Source organism: Arvicanthis niloticus, chromosome 4 (genome assembly GCF_011762505.2).
Source record: "Arvicanthis niloticus isolate mArvNil1 chromosome 4, mArvNil1.pat.X, whole genome shotgun sequence".
NCBI classification, from domain to species: Eukaryota; Metazoa; Chordata; class Mammalia; order Rodentia; family Muridae; genus Arvicanthis; species Arvicanthis niloticus.
Window position 1 is genome coordinate 76,111,763 of NC_047661.1, and position 18,971 is coordinate 76,130,733.

The 18,971-nt window shown below is 48.4% G+C and overlaps 1 protein-coding gene across 1 annotated transcript in view; it reads left to right on the forward strand.

Moving 5' to 3' along the window:
- The first annotated feature begins 53 nt into the window (after nt 1-53).
- The window catches only part of Itga10 (integrin subunit alpha 10), a 19,272-nt gene continuing 354 nt past the window's right edge, over nt 54-18,971 (forward strand). Inside the window, exons 1-30 of the mRNA XM_034500470.2 lie at nt 54-864; nt 2,268-2,379; nt 2,565-2,674; nt 2,882-2,973; nt 3,358-3,472; nt 4,138-4,265; nt 4,631-4,779; nt 5,470-5,620; nt 6,233-6,398; nt 6,505-6,578; nt 6,824-6,968; nt 7,163-7,311; nt 7,529-7,672; nt 7,810-8,013; nt 8,461-8,591; nt 9,308-9,474; nt 9,571-9,713; nt 10,067-10,180; nt 10,344-10,429; nt 10,708-10,849; nt 11,008-11,100; nt 11,223-11,299; nt 11,464-11,553; nt 11,947-12,031; nt 12,181-12,294; nt 12,484-12,564; nt 12,698-12,811; nt 16,465-16,560; nt 17,219-17,332; nt 17,614-18,971. The exon at nt 17,614-18,971 is cut by the window's right edge and continues 354 nt beyond it. Of these exons, the coding sequence (XP_034356361.1) occupies nt 813-864; nt 2,268-2,379; nt 2,565-2,674; nt 2,882-2,973; nt 3,358-3,472; nt 4,138-4,265; nt 4,631-4,779; nt 5,470-5,620; nt 6,233-6,398; nt 6,505-6,578; nt 6,824-6,968; nt 7,163-7,311; nt 7,529-7,672; nt 7,810-8,013; nt 8,461-8,591; nt 9,308-9,474; nt 9,571-9,713; nt 10,067-10,180; nt 10,344-10,429; nt 10,708-10,849; nt 11,008-11,100; nt 11,223-11,299; nt 11,464-11,553; nt 11,947-12,031; nt 12,181-12,294; nt 12,484-12,564; nt 12,698-12,811; nt 16,465-16,560; nt 17,219-17,332; nt 17,614-17,676 (3,501 nt within the window). The 5' untranslated portion in view covers nt 54-812 and the 3' untranslated portion in view covers nt 17,677-18,971. The remainder of the gene's footprint in view (nt 865-2,267; nt 2,380-2,564; nt 2,675-2,881; nt 2,974-3,357; nt 3,473-4,137; nt 4,266-4,630; nt 4,780-5,469; nt 5,621-6,232; nt 6,399-6,504; nt 6,579-6,823; nt 6,969-7,162; nt 7,312-7,528; nt 7,673-7,809; nt 8,014-8,460; nt 8,592-9,307; nt 9,475-9,570; nt 9,714-10,066; nt 10,181-10,343; nt 10,430-10,707; nt 10,850-11,007; nt 11,101-11,222; nt 11,300-11,463; nt 11,554-11,946; nt 12,032-12,180; nt 12,295-12,483; nt 12,565-12,697; nt 12,812-16,464; nt 16,561-17,218; nt 17,333-17,613) is intronic.

Sequence of the window (18,971 nt, forward strand, 5' to 3'; positions counted from 1 at the left end):
TAGCCAGGAGAGCGGCTGAGTGTCACTCTATCCAGCTGCTCACTCACTGACATCTGGTCTCTCATGCTCTGGTCATTGTAAGCCTTGGCTCCTGAGACTATGGGTGGGTTTCCTTGGCATTAGCAGCTAACATGGTTACCTACAGGTTTTCACTGAAAACTTAAATGTTGGGGGAAGGTGTGGACATACCATAATGCTCCCAATTCTAAACAAACCACTAAGATGTTCACAGCCTCAAGTTAGGAGTGAGATGCTCTAAACCAAAGGAATTATCTTGACACCACAAAGCACACCTGTTTACAGGCAAAGACCCTCCAAAAGCTATTAAACACACATAACCATGACCAGAACTCAGTGGACTGGCAAGGTCGCACAGTAGGGCTGCCCTTCACACAGTAGGCAGGAAAATGCTGCTGTCACTGCTGTCAGCTGCTATTTTGCATATCCTATGTTAAGATTAATAAGGCAAAAAAATGTCTCTAAATCCTACTTTCTGTTCCAAACTGGAGAAAAAATCATTGAACAAATAAATCATATGTAAAAGTAGCCTCAGAAAGGGTCAAAATTTGTGTTCTCTTTGAATACTAGCTGAGGCCTCCAGGGGGCAGCACCAAGGTAGAGAACTGGACTAAGGCTGCTCTGTGCTCCTGTGTGGGGCTCCCCACAGCTCCCTCCACCACCACTCCCATTCCGTCCAACTTTATTTTTAGCTGCCAGTGGGAGGGGGCAGGATAGGAGAGAAAGTAACGAAAACAGCCAAGGAGAGGGACAGAGCGACTCAGAGCTTCTCGGACAGGACCGGACAAGCAGCCATGGAGCCCCTCTCCATCCCTCACCTGTTCTTGCCCCTGGCGTTGCTGACAGGTGAGGGAAGTGAACTTGGTTTCTGATGGGAATGGAAGATATGTGGATTGTTTAGAATTGGGACCATTATGGCTAAAATTCTTTGGGAGCTGGGGTTAGAGGTTAATACTGGTGCTGTATTTCATGTGTGCACTCACATTCTTAGACACCCAAATGGCAGGGGCTAAAACTTCCTCTGGCTTGTACCTAACTATCTAAACCTTTGTACCTAATTATCTAAAACCGTTGTCCTAAACTCCATAGACATGAGGATACAGAAAAGAAACATGTCTCTCATCTTCTATTCGGCTGGTCCGATGCCTGCTTCTCCCTGCCATTGGTACTCCTTGGTTCCTGAGGCATAATTGCCTTACTATGTGGTCAGAACTCTGGGTTCACCTAACGACTGAGCTACAGTTCCTGGTCTCGTAGCCCTGCCAATTTCCTGGATGAAAAAAAGGCTCACATATAAAATACCTTTCTGAAAGCGCAGTGTGAATTGGAGTTAGATACTGGGGGATGGAGGGTTGCTTGGATGCAAAGAGCAAGACAGTAAAGAAGAGAATCATGGGAGGGACAAGAGGCTTGGAATTTTTCCCTGCTAGTGCCCTATAATCTTTGTTTCCTAAAATAACAGTTCTGATTTTATGGGAATTGGGGTCAGGAGAAAGAAATCAGCAGGGCACAGCTGGGGACCCCTGGAGTGGGCTAAAGTTTGAGGAACTGTGAGAGTAGGCAAGGGTTATTGTAAGGTGGATGCCATGAGGAGATTGTGGGGGGATCTTGGGGGCGGTAGGACCCTTAACAGGGCAATATGGCAAACCGTGTGTGGGTAGGCCAATGGTTCCACCCACTTAATTAGCACTGAGGTTGGCAGGACTGGAAGGAGCCAGCGCCCTCGACCTTGGAGAAAATGCAAGTGTGACAGTGTCAAGAAGAAACAGGAGGGGACACCCAGGCAGGGAGCTCCTTGCCCTCTCCTTCTCCCCATGGCCCTAGGTTGGGAAGAATTTGGAAAGGGTGGTGATTCTGCATCTTCAGAAAAGCCCTCTCCCTCTTTTGACTCTCACGGCTCAGAGAGGAGAATGTGTAGGAGGAGTGATGTGGAAAGAGTAACTCGACCTTTCCAGATGTGTCTGTGAATGAGATTTCAGGAATGAGAATGGAAATACAGCTGTGCTTCAGCATGGCAGAGGGCCTTAGGACCCCCCCCCCCCCCATCCTTCCATTCCCCTGGCAGGAAGAGAGTCATCCAATCATCCCACCTGGGGCTCTGAGTACATGTCATTGACATGGGCCAGGAGAGCTTATAAGAAATCAGGCAGACACACTGAGATGGATGCTCCCTCTTGTCTTGTCTCTTATCCCTCCCCAGTCCTTCATTAACTGATTGTTGGATGCTAATTATAATCCTCACCCCTCAGGTCTCTGCTCCCCCTTTAATCTGGACGAGCATCACCCACGCCTCTTCACAGGGCCACCAGAGGCCGAATTCGGATACAGTGTCTTACAGCATGTTGGGGGTGGACAGCGATGGTGAGAGGGAAAACAGAGGAGCATGGGATTGGCACTGTGCACTCACTGATAAAGGGGAGGCAAGGTAGACCGGTCCAAACTGGCCTTTGAAAGTGCCTCGGGCTCCACGCCATCTCATGCACTCTCCCTCTCCCCTATACTAAGTACATGCTCACCAGATCTTTATATCCATATTCTCCTTCCAGGATGCTGGTGGGCGCCCCGTGGGATGGGCCTTCAGGTGACCGGAGGGGGGATGTTTATCGTTGCTCTATAGGGGGATTCCACAGTGCTCCATGTACCAAAGGCCACCTGGGTAAGAAGAAGCCTGACTTTTCCCCTACTAATCCCTGGTTTTGACATCTAGTAACTCTGACTCCTTGGACATTGGCTTCTTTGCCCCCTAACTTAGACAGACCTTGTCTTCAACGGAGTCCTTTTCATTTTCTTCCCAAATGGCCCTAAATTAAAGCATGAACTATGACCCCATGACTTCATCTCTTACTACCCTTCCTCCTACCAGGTGACTATCAACTGGGAAATTCCTCTCAGCCTGCTGTGAACATGCACCTGGGGATGTCTCTACTAGAGACAGATGCTGATGGGGGATTCATGGTGAGCTAAAAGAAGGGCCTCTTCAGAAGGTTCACAGCAGGGAAGAGAACATTCTAGTATTTGGGCAGTGGTGGCATGTGTCTTTAATTCCAGAGCTCTGTAGGCAGAGGCAGGCCTGATCTACAGAGTGAGTTCCAGGATAGGCAAGACTATGCAGCCAAACCCTATTTCGAAAAACCTAAAACCAAAACTAACCAAACAACAACAACAAAGAGAGCATTGTGGTAAGGGAAATTAGTCTGTATAGAAAAGACAAGGAATTCAAAACTCCAGAGAGCAAGACAGGGTACGCCATGGAGTGGGCCCCATCTCTTTTTTAACTTGGGGTATGTCCTGAGAGGCCCCTCTCAAGCCTGGGAGTAACTATTTTACCTATCCACCCAGGCCTGTGCCCCTCTCTGGTCTCGTGCCTGTGGCAGCTCTGTCTTCAGTTCTGGAATATGTGCCCGTGTGGATGCTTCATTCCGGCCCCAGGGAAGCCTGGCACCCACCGCCCAACGTGAGCCAGTGGGAGGGCCCAAGGGCTCAGTTCCCAGATGGGGATGCTGGGTGGGAAAAACAGGACAAAAGACTTGATCCGCACGGCTATCCTCACCATCCCATGTGTGCACGCAGAAGAGACACCTGTTTGCTAACAGAGTAGAATTCAGACTCCTTAGGAGAGACTCAAGACACCAGAATCTGGTTTTACCAACTTAAAACCTAGTGTGTCCTGTGTGCAGCCTGTCCCTCATCCATCACCTTTACGTCACTGTTGCTCTGTGTGACATTTACTTGTGGACCTGAATTTCCCTCTGTTTACAGTGTTCTCTACCCCAGTGCGTTTTTTCAGAGTCTTTGATATCTTAGTTTTGTGGGTCTTATGAATGCCAAGCAAGCTCTCTGTTAGTGGGTTCTCCCCTCATGCCTTTCATATACTTTCTTATCTGCTGCTGTTTGGGAGATAGTCTTATGTAGCCCAGGCTGTCCTTGAACTTGGAATTTGCCAGTCTCTTCTTTCATTCATTTCTACCCTGGGGCCCTGGCATAGTGCTTTCCTTGTAAGTAAGAGAGAAATCCCTAGCAAATGCTTACATTGTAGCGTTCTCCTGGAACATTTTCCCTTGTTGACTCCACCCCGAATCCTTCCATGTCTGTTTCTCATCACTGTGTGCCCCCTTCTAGGCTGTCCTACATACATGGATGTCGTCATTGTTTTGGATGGCTCCAATAGTATCTATCCCTGGTCAGAAGTTCAGACTTTCCTTCGGAGGCTGGTAGGAAGACTGTTTATCGATCCAGAACAGATACAGGTAAGAGAAAGACATGTGGATGGGATTGAAGGGAAAGAAGTAAACACTCATGGTCCCTTTGGTCTAAGTGGCCACATCCAACCTCTTAACATCACCCCAGGACATTGTCTTCTACGGAACTCATGCTCAAGAACTGTGCAATTAAGTTACCAAAAAGTCACAAAAATATCATAATGTTTGAAGTAAGTTTATGATTATGTGGGGGCCACGCTCATGGCTTTCCTTTGCTGTGTGTAGTTGCTTGGGGTCCACAGGCTGAAAGTTGGACAGATCTGTTAGACATTCACTTCCCCTTCATCCTTTGTGCTCCGTCTTCTCCACCCTCTATGTACATCCCATGTGGGCACATGGTCTATTGTTCTCAGGTAGGACTGGTACAGTACGGGGAGACCCCTGTGCACGAGTGGTCCCTGGGAGACTTCCGAACAAAGGAGGAAGTTGTGAGGGCAGCAAGGAACCTCAGTCGGAGGGAGGGGCGAGAAACGAGAACCGCCCAAGCAATAATGGTGGCATGGTGAGGCATGGTGAGGGGTCGTGTGTGGGAGGAGGAAGGATCAGCAGGGGATGGAGAGGGTCTGGAGTGCAGTGTGTGCATCACAGGATGCTCTGGGTGCTTATCTTTATCTGCATGTCAGAAGTTCATGGAGGAAGCCTAGGTTGCTGTCACTGTACTCTCTCTTACTGTATTTGCACTTTACAGGGTCTGTGGGTGTATCTCTTCTTGTCTGTTTGGTTTCCTCACACAGGACTCCATGTCTTCTATTCCTGTGTCAATTCTGATTACTAGCTTCTTAACCACTCATGCCCTAGCCTTCTTTTCAAACCTGACCCTAAACCTCTGGGGAGACTACATGACCTGACTAGTCTCTATTCTCCATTTTCTTGATCTTGTCAACCCAAGTGCAATGTTTGCTGAATGAATCTATGAATGAATAAAGCTTGTACATATTTACACTGATGACAGATTATTCTATATGTTCCCTGCCATCCAAACAGTCAAGTTGTGACTCTGTGCCAATTTGCATGCTAGACACTGTTGGGGAATGGTGTAAAAGACATCTGACCTCAGTGAACTGTGTTAAATACACTGTATGTGCACACATGCGTGTGTGCCTGTGTGTGTATGTACGTGTGTACACATGCATGTGCTCACGTGTACACACATACACACGACCATATGTCATTCTTTTATCTCTCTTCTTAGCACAGAAGGGTTCAGTCAGTCGAGGGGGGGCAGACCAGAGGCCGCTCGGCTGCTGGTAGTTGTCACTGATGGAGAGTCCCATGATGGAGAAGAGCTTCCAGCAGCACTAAAGGCCTGTGACGCTGGAAAAGTGACACGTTACGGGATTGCGGTGAGACTCGATCAAGTCCAGTTGTTTTGTTTTGTGTTGTATCCTGTGTGTGTGTTTGTATGATATGTGTGGGGTGTGGGGGGGGTGTATGTGTGTATGTGCGCACGTGCGGGCGCATGCACTCGCGTGTGTGTGCGTGCGCATCTGTGCACATATCATGGTGGGTCAGAGAACAACCTCAGATGTTGGGTCTCACCTGCCATCTTGTTCAAGACTGGATATCTTGTTCACTGCTGCATACAATAAGCCGGGATAGCTGACCCACAGGTCTTGGGCAGGTCTTCTGTCTCAGTCTCCTGTCTCGGTTTGAGGCATGCAGGAATTATCGATAAGCCTGTGTTACTGTGTTCAGCATTTTGTGTGGGTCTGGGAATCTAAACTCAGGTTGTCAGGCTTGCATAGCAAGCACTCTAACCACTAAGTCATCTTCCCAGACCAAGAATTGACTCTGGATTTAGAAAGACTGAGGAAGAAAGGTGTTCAGGATGTGACAGTAGCGACAATAGTATTAACTGGGCTTCAGTTGTTATCTCCCTCCCTTGGCTTTATTTAGTTGGCCATGTTCTGTATCAGCTCACTTCACACAGCTAATGAACCCCATCTTGAACTCAGGTCCTTGGTCACTATCTCCGGCGACAGAGAGACCCCAGCTCTTTTCTTCGAGAAATCAGAGCTATTGCTAGTGATCCGGATGAACGATTCTTCTTCAATGTCACAGATGAGGCTGCACTGACGGACATTGTGGATGCACTGGGAGACCGGATTTTTGGTCTTGAAGGTAATGAGTATCCTGGCGAAACATAAGACCCGGTTGGGGGCCTTCTAGAGTGAGTTCAGTAGGGCGAGCTCCCCTGATAGCGCCTTGCGATTTTCTCATGCCCAAGGGTCCCGTGGAGAAAATGAAAGCTCCTTTGGGCTAGAAATGTCTGAGATCGGCTTCTCCATCCACCGGCTACAGGTTGGACAGATCCTGACCCTCTGCTACGTCCCCTAGCCCTCCATCTCTTCATAATCCTTCTCTACTCCTAACTTAGATAACTTCAACCCCAAGGCCCTTCCAGATTTCTCCTTTAACCAGCCCACATCCTGACCTTCCTTCCATGCCTTTTTGACCTGTGAGTGAGCATCTCACCACTGGAAAGTTCTTTTTCCTCCAATTCCCCCGCTATCTTCTCAGTGCCCACATTTGGTTCTACCCTTCAGGATGGGATTCTCTTTGGGATGGTGGGGGCCTATGACTGGGTGGGCTCCGTGCTATGGCTTGAAGAAGGTCGCCGCCTTTTCCCCCCACCAACTGCCCTGGAAGATGAGTTTCCCCCTGCATTGCAGAACCACGCAGCTTACCTGGGTGAGTCACAGAGAGGTGCAGGGAATTGGGAGAGTCAGGGAGACCCACTAAGGGGGTATGAGGCACTCCGTCTCAACCCCCACAGTTTGACACTCAGCTCCCCTAAATCTCCTAAGACCTCACCTTATGCCTTCAGCAAACCCTCCTCTCTGACCTCATGTTGTTCCTTTTACATCACCGCCTCCTCACTTTAGGTTACTCTGTTTCCTCCATGCTTCTGCCTGGTGGACGCAGGCTCTTTCTCTCGGGGGCACCGAGGTTTAGACATCGAGGAAAAGTTATCGCTTTCCAGCTAAAGAAAGATGGGGTTGTGAGGGTCGCCCAGAGCCTCCAGGGGGATCAGGTATGACATTAAAGGAGGGTGGGACCCTTGGACACTCCCCACCCCACCCCTGGGCTTCCAGGAGGTAAGAAAGGAAAGGGCAAGGCTGGAGAGCCCTTGCTGAATTCTGGGTAGGCAGTCTGTCAGGGTGGATAGATCGGCAGACTGGTAAGTGCTTCCTGATGAGTCACAGTCACCTTCCCCTCTCTCTTGGATCCTCCCCATCTGTCATTCCCAGATCGGCTCATACTTTGGCAGCGAGCTCTGCCCATTGGATACAGATAGGGATGGGATAACTAATATCTTACTTGTGGCGGCTCCCATGTTCCTGGGTCCCCAGAACAAGGAGACTGGACGCGTTTATGTATACGTGGTGGGCCAGGTAAGAATCAGTGAGACCCCATAAGATGTGTGTGGGTGATGGTGAAAAGGGAAGAGGGACACACACATATTTGAGAGCATGCTGAGGGGCAAAGGTCACCAGATAAGCAATGCCTTTCATCTCTTCTTCATTACAAGCAAAATTTGCTGATGCTCCAAGGAACGCTTCAGCCAGACCGCTCCCAGGATTCTCGGTTTGGCTTTGCCATGGCTGCTCTTCCTGACCTGAACCATGACGGTTTCACTGATGTAGCAGTGGGGGCACCCCTGGAGGATGGACACCAGGGAGCACTGTACCTGTATCATGGAACCCAGACTGGAATCAGGCCACATCCTACCCAGGTCAGCAGTGCTGGGCTAAGAAACAATGTGGTGTGGCACAGGTCTTTCACTCCCAGAAGATGGATCTCTGTGAGTTCAAGGCCAACCTGGTCCACATAGTGAGTTCCAGGCTAGCCCAGACTACATACGCAGTGAGATGCTGTCTCAAAAACAACATACAAAGGAACAACTGAAAATGGGACACTGTGGTGGGAGGAGGGGGAGGGGAAGGGAGCAGAAGAGGGGAGGGGTATTGTGTTCTTGGACTGCTAATCATACTAGGCTTAAGACTCACACCAAACAAGTACCTGGATTCATTGACTGAAACAGGAGATGGTGGATGAGGGACTCCTGAGACAGGCAAAACTTTCTTACTCTCTTGTCGGATGGGAATGTTGGAAAGAACCTGACCAGAGGAAAGGAGAGCTGTTGTAAGTCCCTCCTCAGTCTCCTTTCTCTTCTCCTCAGAGGATTGCTGCTGTCTCCATGCCTCAGGCCCTCCGATACTTCGGCCGAAGTGTAGATGGCCGGTTAGATCTGGATGGAGATGATCTCGTGGATGTGGCTGTGGGTGCCCATGGGGCAGCCATTCTGTTCAGGTGAGGAGTCCAGCTTAGGAAGTCCAGCATGGCGCAGCTTATAAGAACGAAGGCCACAGATTTAGGTTTCTTAGGTCAGCTAATCTGATGCCTAAATCCTAGTTCATAGAGTGAAAGTAATTGCCACCACCTTATTGTAAATATCAAACGAGATAGTCCACATAAGGTCTTTGACGCTGCTTACTTATTTTTATTTTATGTGTATAGGTGTTTTGCCTGTATGTGTATCTATTCTCTCTCTCTCTCTCTCTCTCTCTCTCTCTCTCTCTCTCTCTCTGTGTGTGTGTGTGTGTGTGTGTGTGCGCGCGCGCGCAGTGCTTGGGGAGACCAGAAGAAAGCATCAGATCCCCCAGAACTGGAGTTTTATAGCTAGCTGGCCTTGAGTTTACATGTGGGTGCTGGGAATCAAACCTGAGTTGTCTCTCCAGTCTGACATTAGTGTTTATTGAATTGAATGTATTATTATATGATTCCTGTCATGGGTGTCTGGGAAGAGTGACACATTTAGACCATTTATTTATTTATTTAGTTATTTGCTTATCATACAGAAGTAAGTACCAAGGTTGCCACCCTTATCTCTTCCTTTTCTTCTGGTTCTGAAGCGCAGGCTCAAATCCTCCGGAGCTCTGCCACTAGCTCCACCCCCAGGCTAGGATTGTACTTTTGGGGGAACCTAACCTGCCTCTTTTAGAATTTCTTTTCCACCCTGTTCCCAGTTCCCAGCCCATCATCCACCTGATTCCAACCCTCGATGTGATACCTCCGCACATCAGTGTGGTTCAGAAGGACTGTAAGCGACGGGGCCAGGAAGCAGCCTGTCTGACCGCAGCCCTTTGCTTCCAAGTGCTGTCTCAAACTCCTGGGCGTTGGGATCGCAGATTCTGTGAGTGGTTACAATGTATCCTAGACAACCCCCAAGCCCTGGCCCTTCTCCGTGTCTGCATCTGCCTCCATGCTCATGCTTGCCTCTCCCATTCAGACATACGGTTCTCAGCATCACTGGATGAGTGGACCACTGGGGCACGTGCAGCATTCGATGGCTCTGGCCAGCGGCTGTCCTCTCGGCAGCTCCAGCTCAGTGTTGGGAATGTCACTTGTGAACAGCTGCACTTCCATGCACTGGTGAGGGTGGGGTAGTAACTGCTTTGTGTTGTTCCAACCAAATCAGTGATAAAATGGAAACAGAGATTGAGACCATTCAGATTTGGGAGTCAGGATGATATGGAGTAGAATCCTAGCTCTATAACTTGTCGCTATGGACTCTGCCAAGTCATTTAGCCACTACATCTTAGTATCCTTGCTAAAAAGGGATGATGTATACTGATAACTATTTCATAGGAGTTGTATTTGAATTACTGTGAAATCTTGGGACAGTGTGCAGGACATAGACGACGACCACAACATATTCTGCAGAGGTCTGGCTTCTCCTCCAATCCTGGTTCCCCACAACCTGCCCTCCACTCTGTTTCCCTTAGGATACGTCGGATTACCTCCGGCCAGTGGCCTTGACTGTGACTTTTGCTTTGGACAACACCACGAAGCCAGGGCCTGTGCTGGCTGAGGGATCCTCTACGTCTATACGAAAGCTGGTTAGCAGTGCTATGCCCTGCTCCACCTGGAGTCTCAGTGCTGCCCTTCCAGTGAATTGAAGGGGAGGTCATACAAATGGTGAAATCTGATTCAGGCTCCGGTGATCAGAACATTCTAGTCCTTCCTCCTTTCCTTCCTCTTAGACCCTTAACTCTCTTCTAGATTCCCTTCTCAAAGGACTGTGGCCCTGACAATGAATGTATCACAGACCTGGTGCTTCAAGCTGACATGGACATCAGAGGCTCCAGGTTAGATGAAGAAGAGCTAGGCAAGCCAGAAGGGACTCAAGGGGGCTAGAAAGGGTTTGTTTGCTTGTTTTGTTTTGTTTGGTTTGGTAGAGAGCAGGTTATCCCTCTGTAGCCCTGGCTGGCCTGAAGCTTGCTTGCTATTTAGACCAATCTGGCCTCGACCTCACAGAAATTCACCTGCCTTCCCAGTGCTAGGATTAAAGGTGTGTACCACCGTGTTGGAAATGAGACTTGATTCTCTTTTGCCTCTTAGTCTTTGCTTTGTCTCCCACTCTTAGGAAGTCCCCATATGTGGTTCACGGTGGCCGACAGAAAGTGCTGGTGTCAGTGACCCTGGAGAACAAGAAGGAGAATGCCTACAACACTAGTCTGAGTCTCAGCTTCTCCAGAAACCTCCACCTGGCCAGTCTTACTCCTCAGGTACTTTGGAGGAGGGGACTGAGGTGAAGGAAGGAAGGAGGAGGGAGACCAGGACATCAGCTATGGGTGCTGTGGAGAAAGGCTCCACTGTAGAGACTGCTGGAGGGAGTGCAGCTCCACCCCAGCTCTGACTCCCACCTCCCTCCTTCTGCCTTCAGAGGGCCAAGTCAGTGAAGGTGGAGTGCGCAGTCCCTTCCCCCCATGCCCGGCTCTGCATCGTGGGGCATCCGGTCTTCCAGGCTGGGGCCAAGGTGAGTATGGGTTCAGAATGAGGACAAGGTGCCGAGAAAGCTAGCTCTGGATCCACAGGGCATGGAAGTTCTGGGAAGGAGAGAGACATGGGCTTTTGTTCCTCCATGTCTCTTGCTCTCAGGTGACCTTCCTGTTGGAGTTTGAATTTAGCTGCACCTTCCTCCTGAGCCAGGTCTTTGTGAGGCTGACTGCCAGGAGGTGAGAACAAAGGGCTTCCCCCAAGCCCTCACCCACCCCCTTCAGAACACTTGACTGAAAGTCAGAGAAGTGGGTGTCTGGAAGGAACAACTCTGATTCCTCTAGTAGCAGCCAGGGTCCCTGAGAAGGGACTGGAATGTGAAACTTTCTCCCTGGCCCTGCAGCAGTAGCCTGGAGAGAAATGAGACCCTTCAAGATAACACAGCTCAGACCTCTGCCTACATCCGATATGAACCTCACCTCGTGTTCTCTAGGTATGGCTGGGCTCCTGGCTAGGGCCGATTGACCCGGATTGACCTCTGTTGAGTTTTCTTCCTGTCCTTCCTTGTGCTTTAGTGTTCCCAAGAACACAATCCTTGAATCTTTTGGTCCTCACTCCCACTCATAGTCAATCTTTCCTCTTAAGTATCTTGTCAGGTCCTGAGCATTAGAACTGGATTAAACAAATATGGGGTTAATGGCCAAATACTTAAAAAAAAAAAAAATCAAACCTGTGTTACAATATTTAATTTTCTTCTCATTGCCTCCTATCTCATTATCCATGTGCTGACCCTACCTTCTCTGAATCCATGTTTGTATGCGGATCATGTGTCCTGCGTCTGTGTCATGGCTGTGACCTTACCCCTCCTGGCTTGGTATCTACACAGTGAGTCCACTCTGCATCGGTATGAGGTTCACCCTTACAGGACTCTCCCAGTGGGTCCTGGCCCTGAATTCAAAACCACTCTTAGGGTGAGAAGCTGTATCAGTCTTGGCATCCTAGGGGTGGGGTGTGTGAAGAAAGACTGAGAAGAGTCTCTCGTGGATTTGAGTGGCTGGAGGAGCAAATGAAGCAGGTCCTCTTGTCTCTCGCCTCTTTCTGATTTAACTTCTTCTCCCAGGTTCAGAACCTTGGTTGCCATGTGGTCAGTGGTCTTGTCATCTCTGCCCTCCTTCCAGCTGTAGCCCATGGGGGTAACTACTTCCTGTCACTATCTCAAGTCATCTCTGGCAATGTGAGTCTGGGCCAGAGTGTGCGGAACCTGCCATCTTGAACTAGTGGGCTCCCGCTTGTTGGCTCTCTGGGCTTCTCTTCCTGGGACCACTCTTACATGTGGCTTGGGAGGACAGAACGGGACTCTGCATTAGAAGGGTTGTAGGAGTGGCCTGTCTAAGAAGGTTCTTCAAGTTGGATCTTTCTCTAGGCAAGCTGCACAGTGCAGAACCTGACTGAGCCCCCAGGATTCCCTGTGCATCCAGAGGAGCTTCAGCACACAAGCAGACTGGTAGGAGTCACAGGAAGGTGTCTGTGACAGGAATGCAAGTAGAGATTGCTGTTTGGTGACAGGTGGGTGGGACGTGGCAATGGGAGGGGGGATCTTCCCATTCCAGAGTCCTGATTTGTCTCTGTTCTGGTAGAACGGAAGTAACACTAGGTGTCAGGTGGTGAGGTGTCACCTTGGACTGCTGGCAAAGGGGACTGAGATCTCTGTCGGACTGCTGAGGCTGGTTCACAATGAATTCTTCCGGAGGGTAAACCATTCTTCCTTTCTGGTTCTATCTGAAACATTAACACAGATCGGACACATAAACTCATGTGTAAGTTCAGCCTCCCTCTGCTTGACATAAGCAAGTAGTTTTACCTCCCTAATCTTTTTTCCATATTTTTGGGTTTGTTTTATTTTGTTTTGGAGACAGAGTCTCTTTACATAGCCCTGGCTGTCCTGAGGCTCACTATGTAGACCAGGCTGGCCTTGAACTTACAGAGATTCATCTGCTTCTATCTCCCAAGTGCTGGAATTAAAGGCATGAGCCACCATGCCTGGTCTTTTCGTGATCTTTAAAATGAGAACAATGATACCTAGCTTGTGGAATTGTTCCAAGGAGGCAGGGAGATGGACACAAGGCAAGCCTCACTAAGACATAGCAACCACCCTTGTATTTTCCTCTATATAGTGTCTGTCTTAGGGTTTTACTGCTGTGAACAGACACCGTGACCAAGGCAACTCTTATAAGGACATTTAATTGGGGATGGCTTACAGATTCAGAGGTTCAGTCTATTATTATCAAACATGCTGCAAACAGGCAGTCATGGTGCAGGAGGAGCTGAGAGTTCTACAACTTCATTTGAAGGCTTCCAGCAGAATACTGACTTCCAGGAAGCTAGGATGAGGGTCTTATAGCCCACACCCATAGCAACACACCTACTCCAACAGGGACACACCTTCTAATAGGGCCACTCCCTGGGTAGGGTATATATAAACCATTACAGTGTCCCTTAGCAGCGTCATAGAGATCAATTAATAGAATGCTCACATTTAATAATTCACCAAGCCAGGTCATCCTAATTAGGTCATCCTAATCCCAGCACTCAAGAGGCAGGTAGATCTCTGTGAGTTCAAAGTTTATGGCTAGCCTGGTCTACATAGCAAGTCCCACACCAGCCATACACACACACACACACACACACACACACACACACACACACACGCATGCACGCACACACACTTCATCAAGTGCCTATTATAGGAATGACTCTCTGTTAAGTCAACACCAAAAAGATTAAGAAGTATCATGTCTAACTCATTGTAGGTGTTTAATACTTTTCTTGTCAAACAAATGAATACAATAATTGCTATTACTTAGGTTTTTATGGGGTAGTGGAAGGTAAGATTGCATAGCTGAGAGAGGGATCTAGACTATGAGGGTCTCCAACTGAAGTCACTATGTGATAGGCACTCGGAGTCAGTGTGAGCAGGGAAATGGCATCTTAATTATAAGTGGCTATTTAGCACTAGGAGATTATATTGTGCATTTACACCTAGCAACTACCTTCAGTATTGCAAGATCTCTGGGCTATAACTAGGTGAGTAAGGTCTGACAAATTCTTCTCCAAGCCTAGTACTCTCTATCTCTTTTGACTATTTTGTTTGATTCAGTTGTGTGTGCTTGTGTGTGACTGAGGATTTCAGTGGCCTCTGGGACACCACTGACCATCCCCAGATATTTTTAATATTTTTATTTTTTTCCAAGATTTATTTTTATTTGTGCATGTGTAGATGCATGTGTGTGTACATGTGTGTGTGTTGATGCACATGTGTGCACTTGTGTGTGAGTAAATGCACGTGTGTAGATGCATGTGTATGCACATGTGTGTGTAGATGCACATGTACAGATGTGTGTATGGATGCATGTATGTGCACACGTGTGTGAGTAGATGCATGTGTGTGCACATGTGTGTGAGTAGATGTATGTGTGTGAGTGCTGTCAGGGAACAGAAGTCATTGGGTAGAGCTAAAGCTACAAGCACTTACCTGGGTGCTGGGAATTGAACTCTGGTCCTCTTCGAGAGCAGCAAACTCTTACTGGCTGAACTATTTCTCCACTCCACCCCAACCCCCAGGATTTCAGTGAGTTGTTCTAGTTGGCCTTGAACTTATTCCCATCTCCTGAGTGCTGGGATTACAGATGTGTATCACCACCATAACTAGCTTTATTATTATTATTATTATTATTATTATTATTATTATTATTATAAAATTGTTAAGAAGCCACTTGAGGGCCTGTGGGGGTTGACTCAGTAAGTAAAGCATGACCCCAGGACCTACATAGAAAGCTGGATGAAGTGATGTGTTTGTAATCCCAGTATAAAGTAGGAGAGTGATTCAGGTGCATCCCTAGCTGCTTACTCGCCCCCTAGTCTCACCTTTTTTGACAAAGTTAAAAAACAAAACAACAACAACAACAAAAATGCCTTTAATCTCAAGTTCAAGGCCAGTCTGATCTTCATGAATTTAAGGCCAGCCAGCCGATGAGAACTGTCAAAACAAACAAACAAACAAACAAAAACCCAAGTCAATGGCAGATCCTGTTTCAAACAAAAGGACAAAAGTAGGTACCTGAAGAATAACACCCAAGATTGTTATCTTGATCTCCACACTTACACACACACATATACACACGCATATGTACAAACACACACACACACACCATTACATAATTGTCATAGACACTGGCAGCACAAAGGCTGATTAAACACAGTGCTTAACCTCCAGGATCTTACAGACCAGTAGACAAAGACAAAGTTGTAAACACGAGGTATATTAGGCTCAAAGCCATGCTCTCCTAAGCTCAGCTTTCATAGGTCCCTGTTGAGTCATAAGGTAGGCACTTGAGCTTATTGTACCCATTCTTGCTTGCTCTTCTTTCAAAGCCACCAGGACTCATTCTCAAGACTCCACGGATGACTTTCGTCCCAGGCACTTCCAAAGGCCCCACCACTAAACACAACAGTCGGATAACGTTTACATCTCTTAATATCTTGCAGTAGACAACAAGATTCAACATGAAGGCTTAGATCCTAGTATCAGTGGGAGTTGGTAGGAAACATGTCTCTGATCTCAGAACAGAAGGGTTCAGCCCCATGGAGGTCCCTGGACAGAAAGGGAAGTTGACTGTCCTTGTAAACTGTGTATTTGCCAAACAGGCTTTCTGTCTGTTTCCTATAAAAGTGCTGAGCTTTTCTAAGCCTGCCTCAGCTCTTGACTAATGATATGGAGACTTATTTATGCCTAGGCCTTAAGCTAGGCTTGCTTCCTAACTAGCTCCTAACTTCTATTAACAGGTTATGCTATTCTATGCCTGCTGGTTACCTCTGAGTCTGGATAGTCTCTCTCTCTCTCTCTCTCTCTCTCTCTCTCTCTCTCTCTCTCTCTCTCTCTCTCTCCCCCCCTTCCCCTCTCCCTCCGTTTCCTTCTCCCTCTCCCTCTCTTATCTCTCAGGGCAGGGTGGACAATCCTCTCTCTGGTCCCCACCAGAGACTCCCACTGGGATCAGAGGTCCTGCCTCCTCTTCTCCTGCCCAGCTATTGGCTGATCAGCTCTTTATTAACCAATCAGAGGTGATGGAAAATAATTTTTACACATCATTGAGGCAGAAGACACTTGACAATGCCAACATCCCAACTGCAACCAGATCCCTGGGCACAGTAATCAGCTTTGAATTCACAGTGCACAAAACCATCCCCAACACTTTCCCTCCCTCTCTCCCCCATCGATTTCCAGCGGCATCTCCTGGTCTTCAGGGCCCTGGTAACTGTGCCCACGGAGCTTCAGCTTTGCTCTTGGGGTGCCACACTACCAGATGATGGCTCAGTTTACATGTTTTCCTACCTGCTTGTTCCACAGGCAAAGTTCAAGTCTGTGACAGTGGTCAGTACCTTCAAGTTAGGAACTGAGGAGGGCAGTGTCCTACTGCTGAATGAAGCCTCCCGCTGGAGTGAGGTAGGGCTGGAGCTGTGGAAATAGTGGCAATGGGCTGGGTAAGAGATGGCCTTCCCCCCCACCACCACCTTTTTTTTTTCCAACTTAGTTTTAGAAATCTATGTGTATCAGTGTATCGCCTGCAAGTAAATGTAACCATATGAGGTCAGAACCTCTTAGTTCTGGACCCTACAGAACTAAGATGGTTTTGAGCCACCACATGGGTGCTGGGAACCAAACCTGGAACCTTTTTGCAAGAGCAACAGGTGTTTTTAACCATGGGGCTATCTCTCTCGTCCCACAATGAGATTTTTCAGAGCAAAACTATATCCATTGGGCGATCCCTCCGTCAGAAGTGGCGGTTTTGCTTCTTGCTTTATTGTTTTTAAATAGAAAGAGGTTTTGGTTTTTTCACTCTGTTTAGGACTGGCTTTGTTGTAATGTTGAGTGGGGCTATCTGAGTTAACAGGCAGATATAAAACACAAGTCAGGTGTGGTGATGCATGCCTGCAATTCTATGACTGGGGTGCTAAGAGGGGAGGCTTGCCATGGGCTGAAAGCCGGCCTGGGACGAGAACTGAAACTCTGCCTCAAAAGCAAGCAAACAAACCAATCCACAAAAAGCTACTTCAAAAGCAAGCGAAGCAAGAAAAGACAAAACAAACTCTCCTTGATACAGAGCCACTTGGAGGTGATTCAGACCCTCCCTACCCTCATCTCCCTGTGGATCCTCGTGGGCAGTGTCCTGGGAGGGCTGCTCCTGCTTGCTCTCCTTGTCTTCTGCCTGTGGAAGGTAAGCCCAGCCTTTGTGGGTGGTACAGCATCTTATTCTGTCGGGAAGGACAGGCTCTGTGCTGTGCTAGTCAGTCAGATAGGATGGGGGCGGGGTGCCGTGTTCAGCTCTCCTTGACTCTGTTCCACAAGTGATGGTTGAATTAACCTAAGCCAAATAAAATAAATTTGAATCTCATTGTTGGAAAGAGAACAAAGGCGAAGCGCTCAGATAAGCTGGAGGGCTATGGCAAGGCCCCCAGTCGGGGCATCTGGCAGTGACTGGTATCTTTTCCTCTATAGCTTGGTTTCTTTACCCGTAAGAAAATCCCCAAAGAACAAAGTGAAGAGAAGTTGGAGCAGTAACTGCAGAAGGCTCAGAAGCCCACTTTGGCAGCCTTTACAAGAGACTCCGGATCCAAACGATGCTTAGAGGCTCAGAGGGGAAAAGATGCTGAGGGAACATGTCTCCAGACCTGCAGCCTGACTTGACTTTTGAGCCATGGGGATGCTTCTGGCAAGAGATGAAGCTTTGCCTTAGCCGAGAAGGGCTGGCACCAAAACGCATGACATCCCCATCCTGTGCGTCCCTCCTCCTGCCGGGTTCCACAGCCAGCACTGGGTCTTTGTTTTGGGCCCAATCTTTCCTATTACCTCAAAAGACTTTGTTCTCGACTCCTTTCGGATTCCCTTTGTCCTCCCTCACAGTTCTGAAAAGAAGGTTGTCGTCCACCCCCACAGGTTCTCACCTTCCTGCCTGCTCCCCACTCCACAGGAGAAAGCTGACATTGGCTTAAAAGAAGTAAAAGTCAACATCTGCTGCTTTCCTGTGGAGTCCTGTGATTCATAGAGCCGGATGGGGAGAGTCAACAGGAAAAAAGGAGGGAGGAGAAAAAGCCACAAGAGACATTCTGTACAATTCCAGGGCACAGAGAAGCCTTCAGACAGGCAACTGCCAGCTAGGCTGAAACCCGAGACTTCACAGTATTCCCGCCCTCAGGTGCTGGGGAAACCCAGCTGCCCCTGGCTTCTCTAGGCTGAGGCGTCCCAACCCTCATCCTTCTCTGGGAGCAAGGCCAGGACTTGATGCTGAATTTTCTGGAGTCAGGGGCCCCCAGGTGGTTCAGGCTGGGATAGCAGGGAAGCCTGTTGACAGTTTGCTCCACGTACTCTTTGGGGCTTTCTTACCAGAAAGCTTCTCCGTGGTGGGAAGCCCTTTCACCCCACCAGGTGTAGGTAACAACAGCCTCATGAGATCCAAACAAGAGGGAATCTGCATCTGGAAGCCCACGTGGCTGGCATCAGGTCTCTGGAGAGTAAGCCCTTACTTGCCCAGCGTTGGCTCTATAACAGTGACATCCTGGGAAGGTAATTCTGAGACTCCTGTCATGTGTTGTAGGTTTGCCTGCTGCTCTGAGTTTTTCAGTCCTTTGCTGGAAATCGCACATTAACTCTAAACTCTCTCCTTCTTGTCCTATGTTTTGGTTCATGGGCAATTGGAATTCTCATAGTAATGGGGAAACTTGTTATTGTTTTTTATTGTAATTAAGACTGAACAGCAGGGCTGGTGAGATGGCTCAGCGGTTAAGAGCACTGACTGCTCTTCCAGAGGTCCTGAGTTCAATTCCCAACAACCACATGGTGGCTCACAACCATCTGTA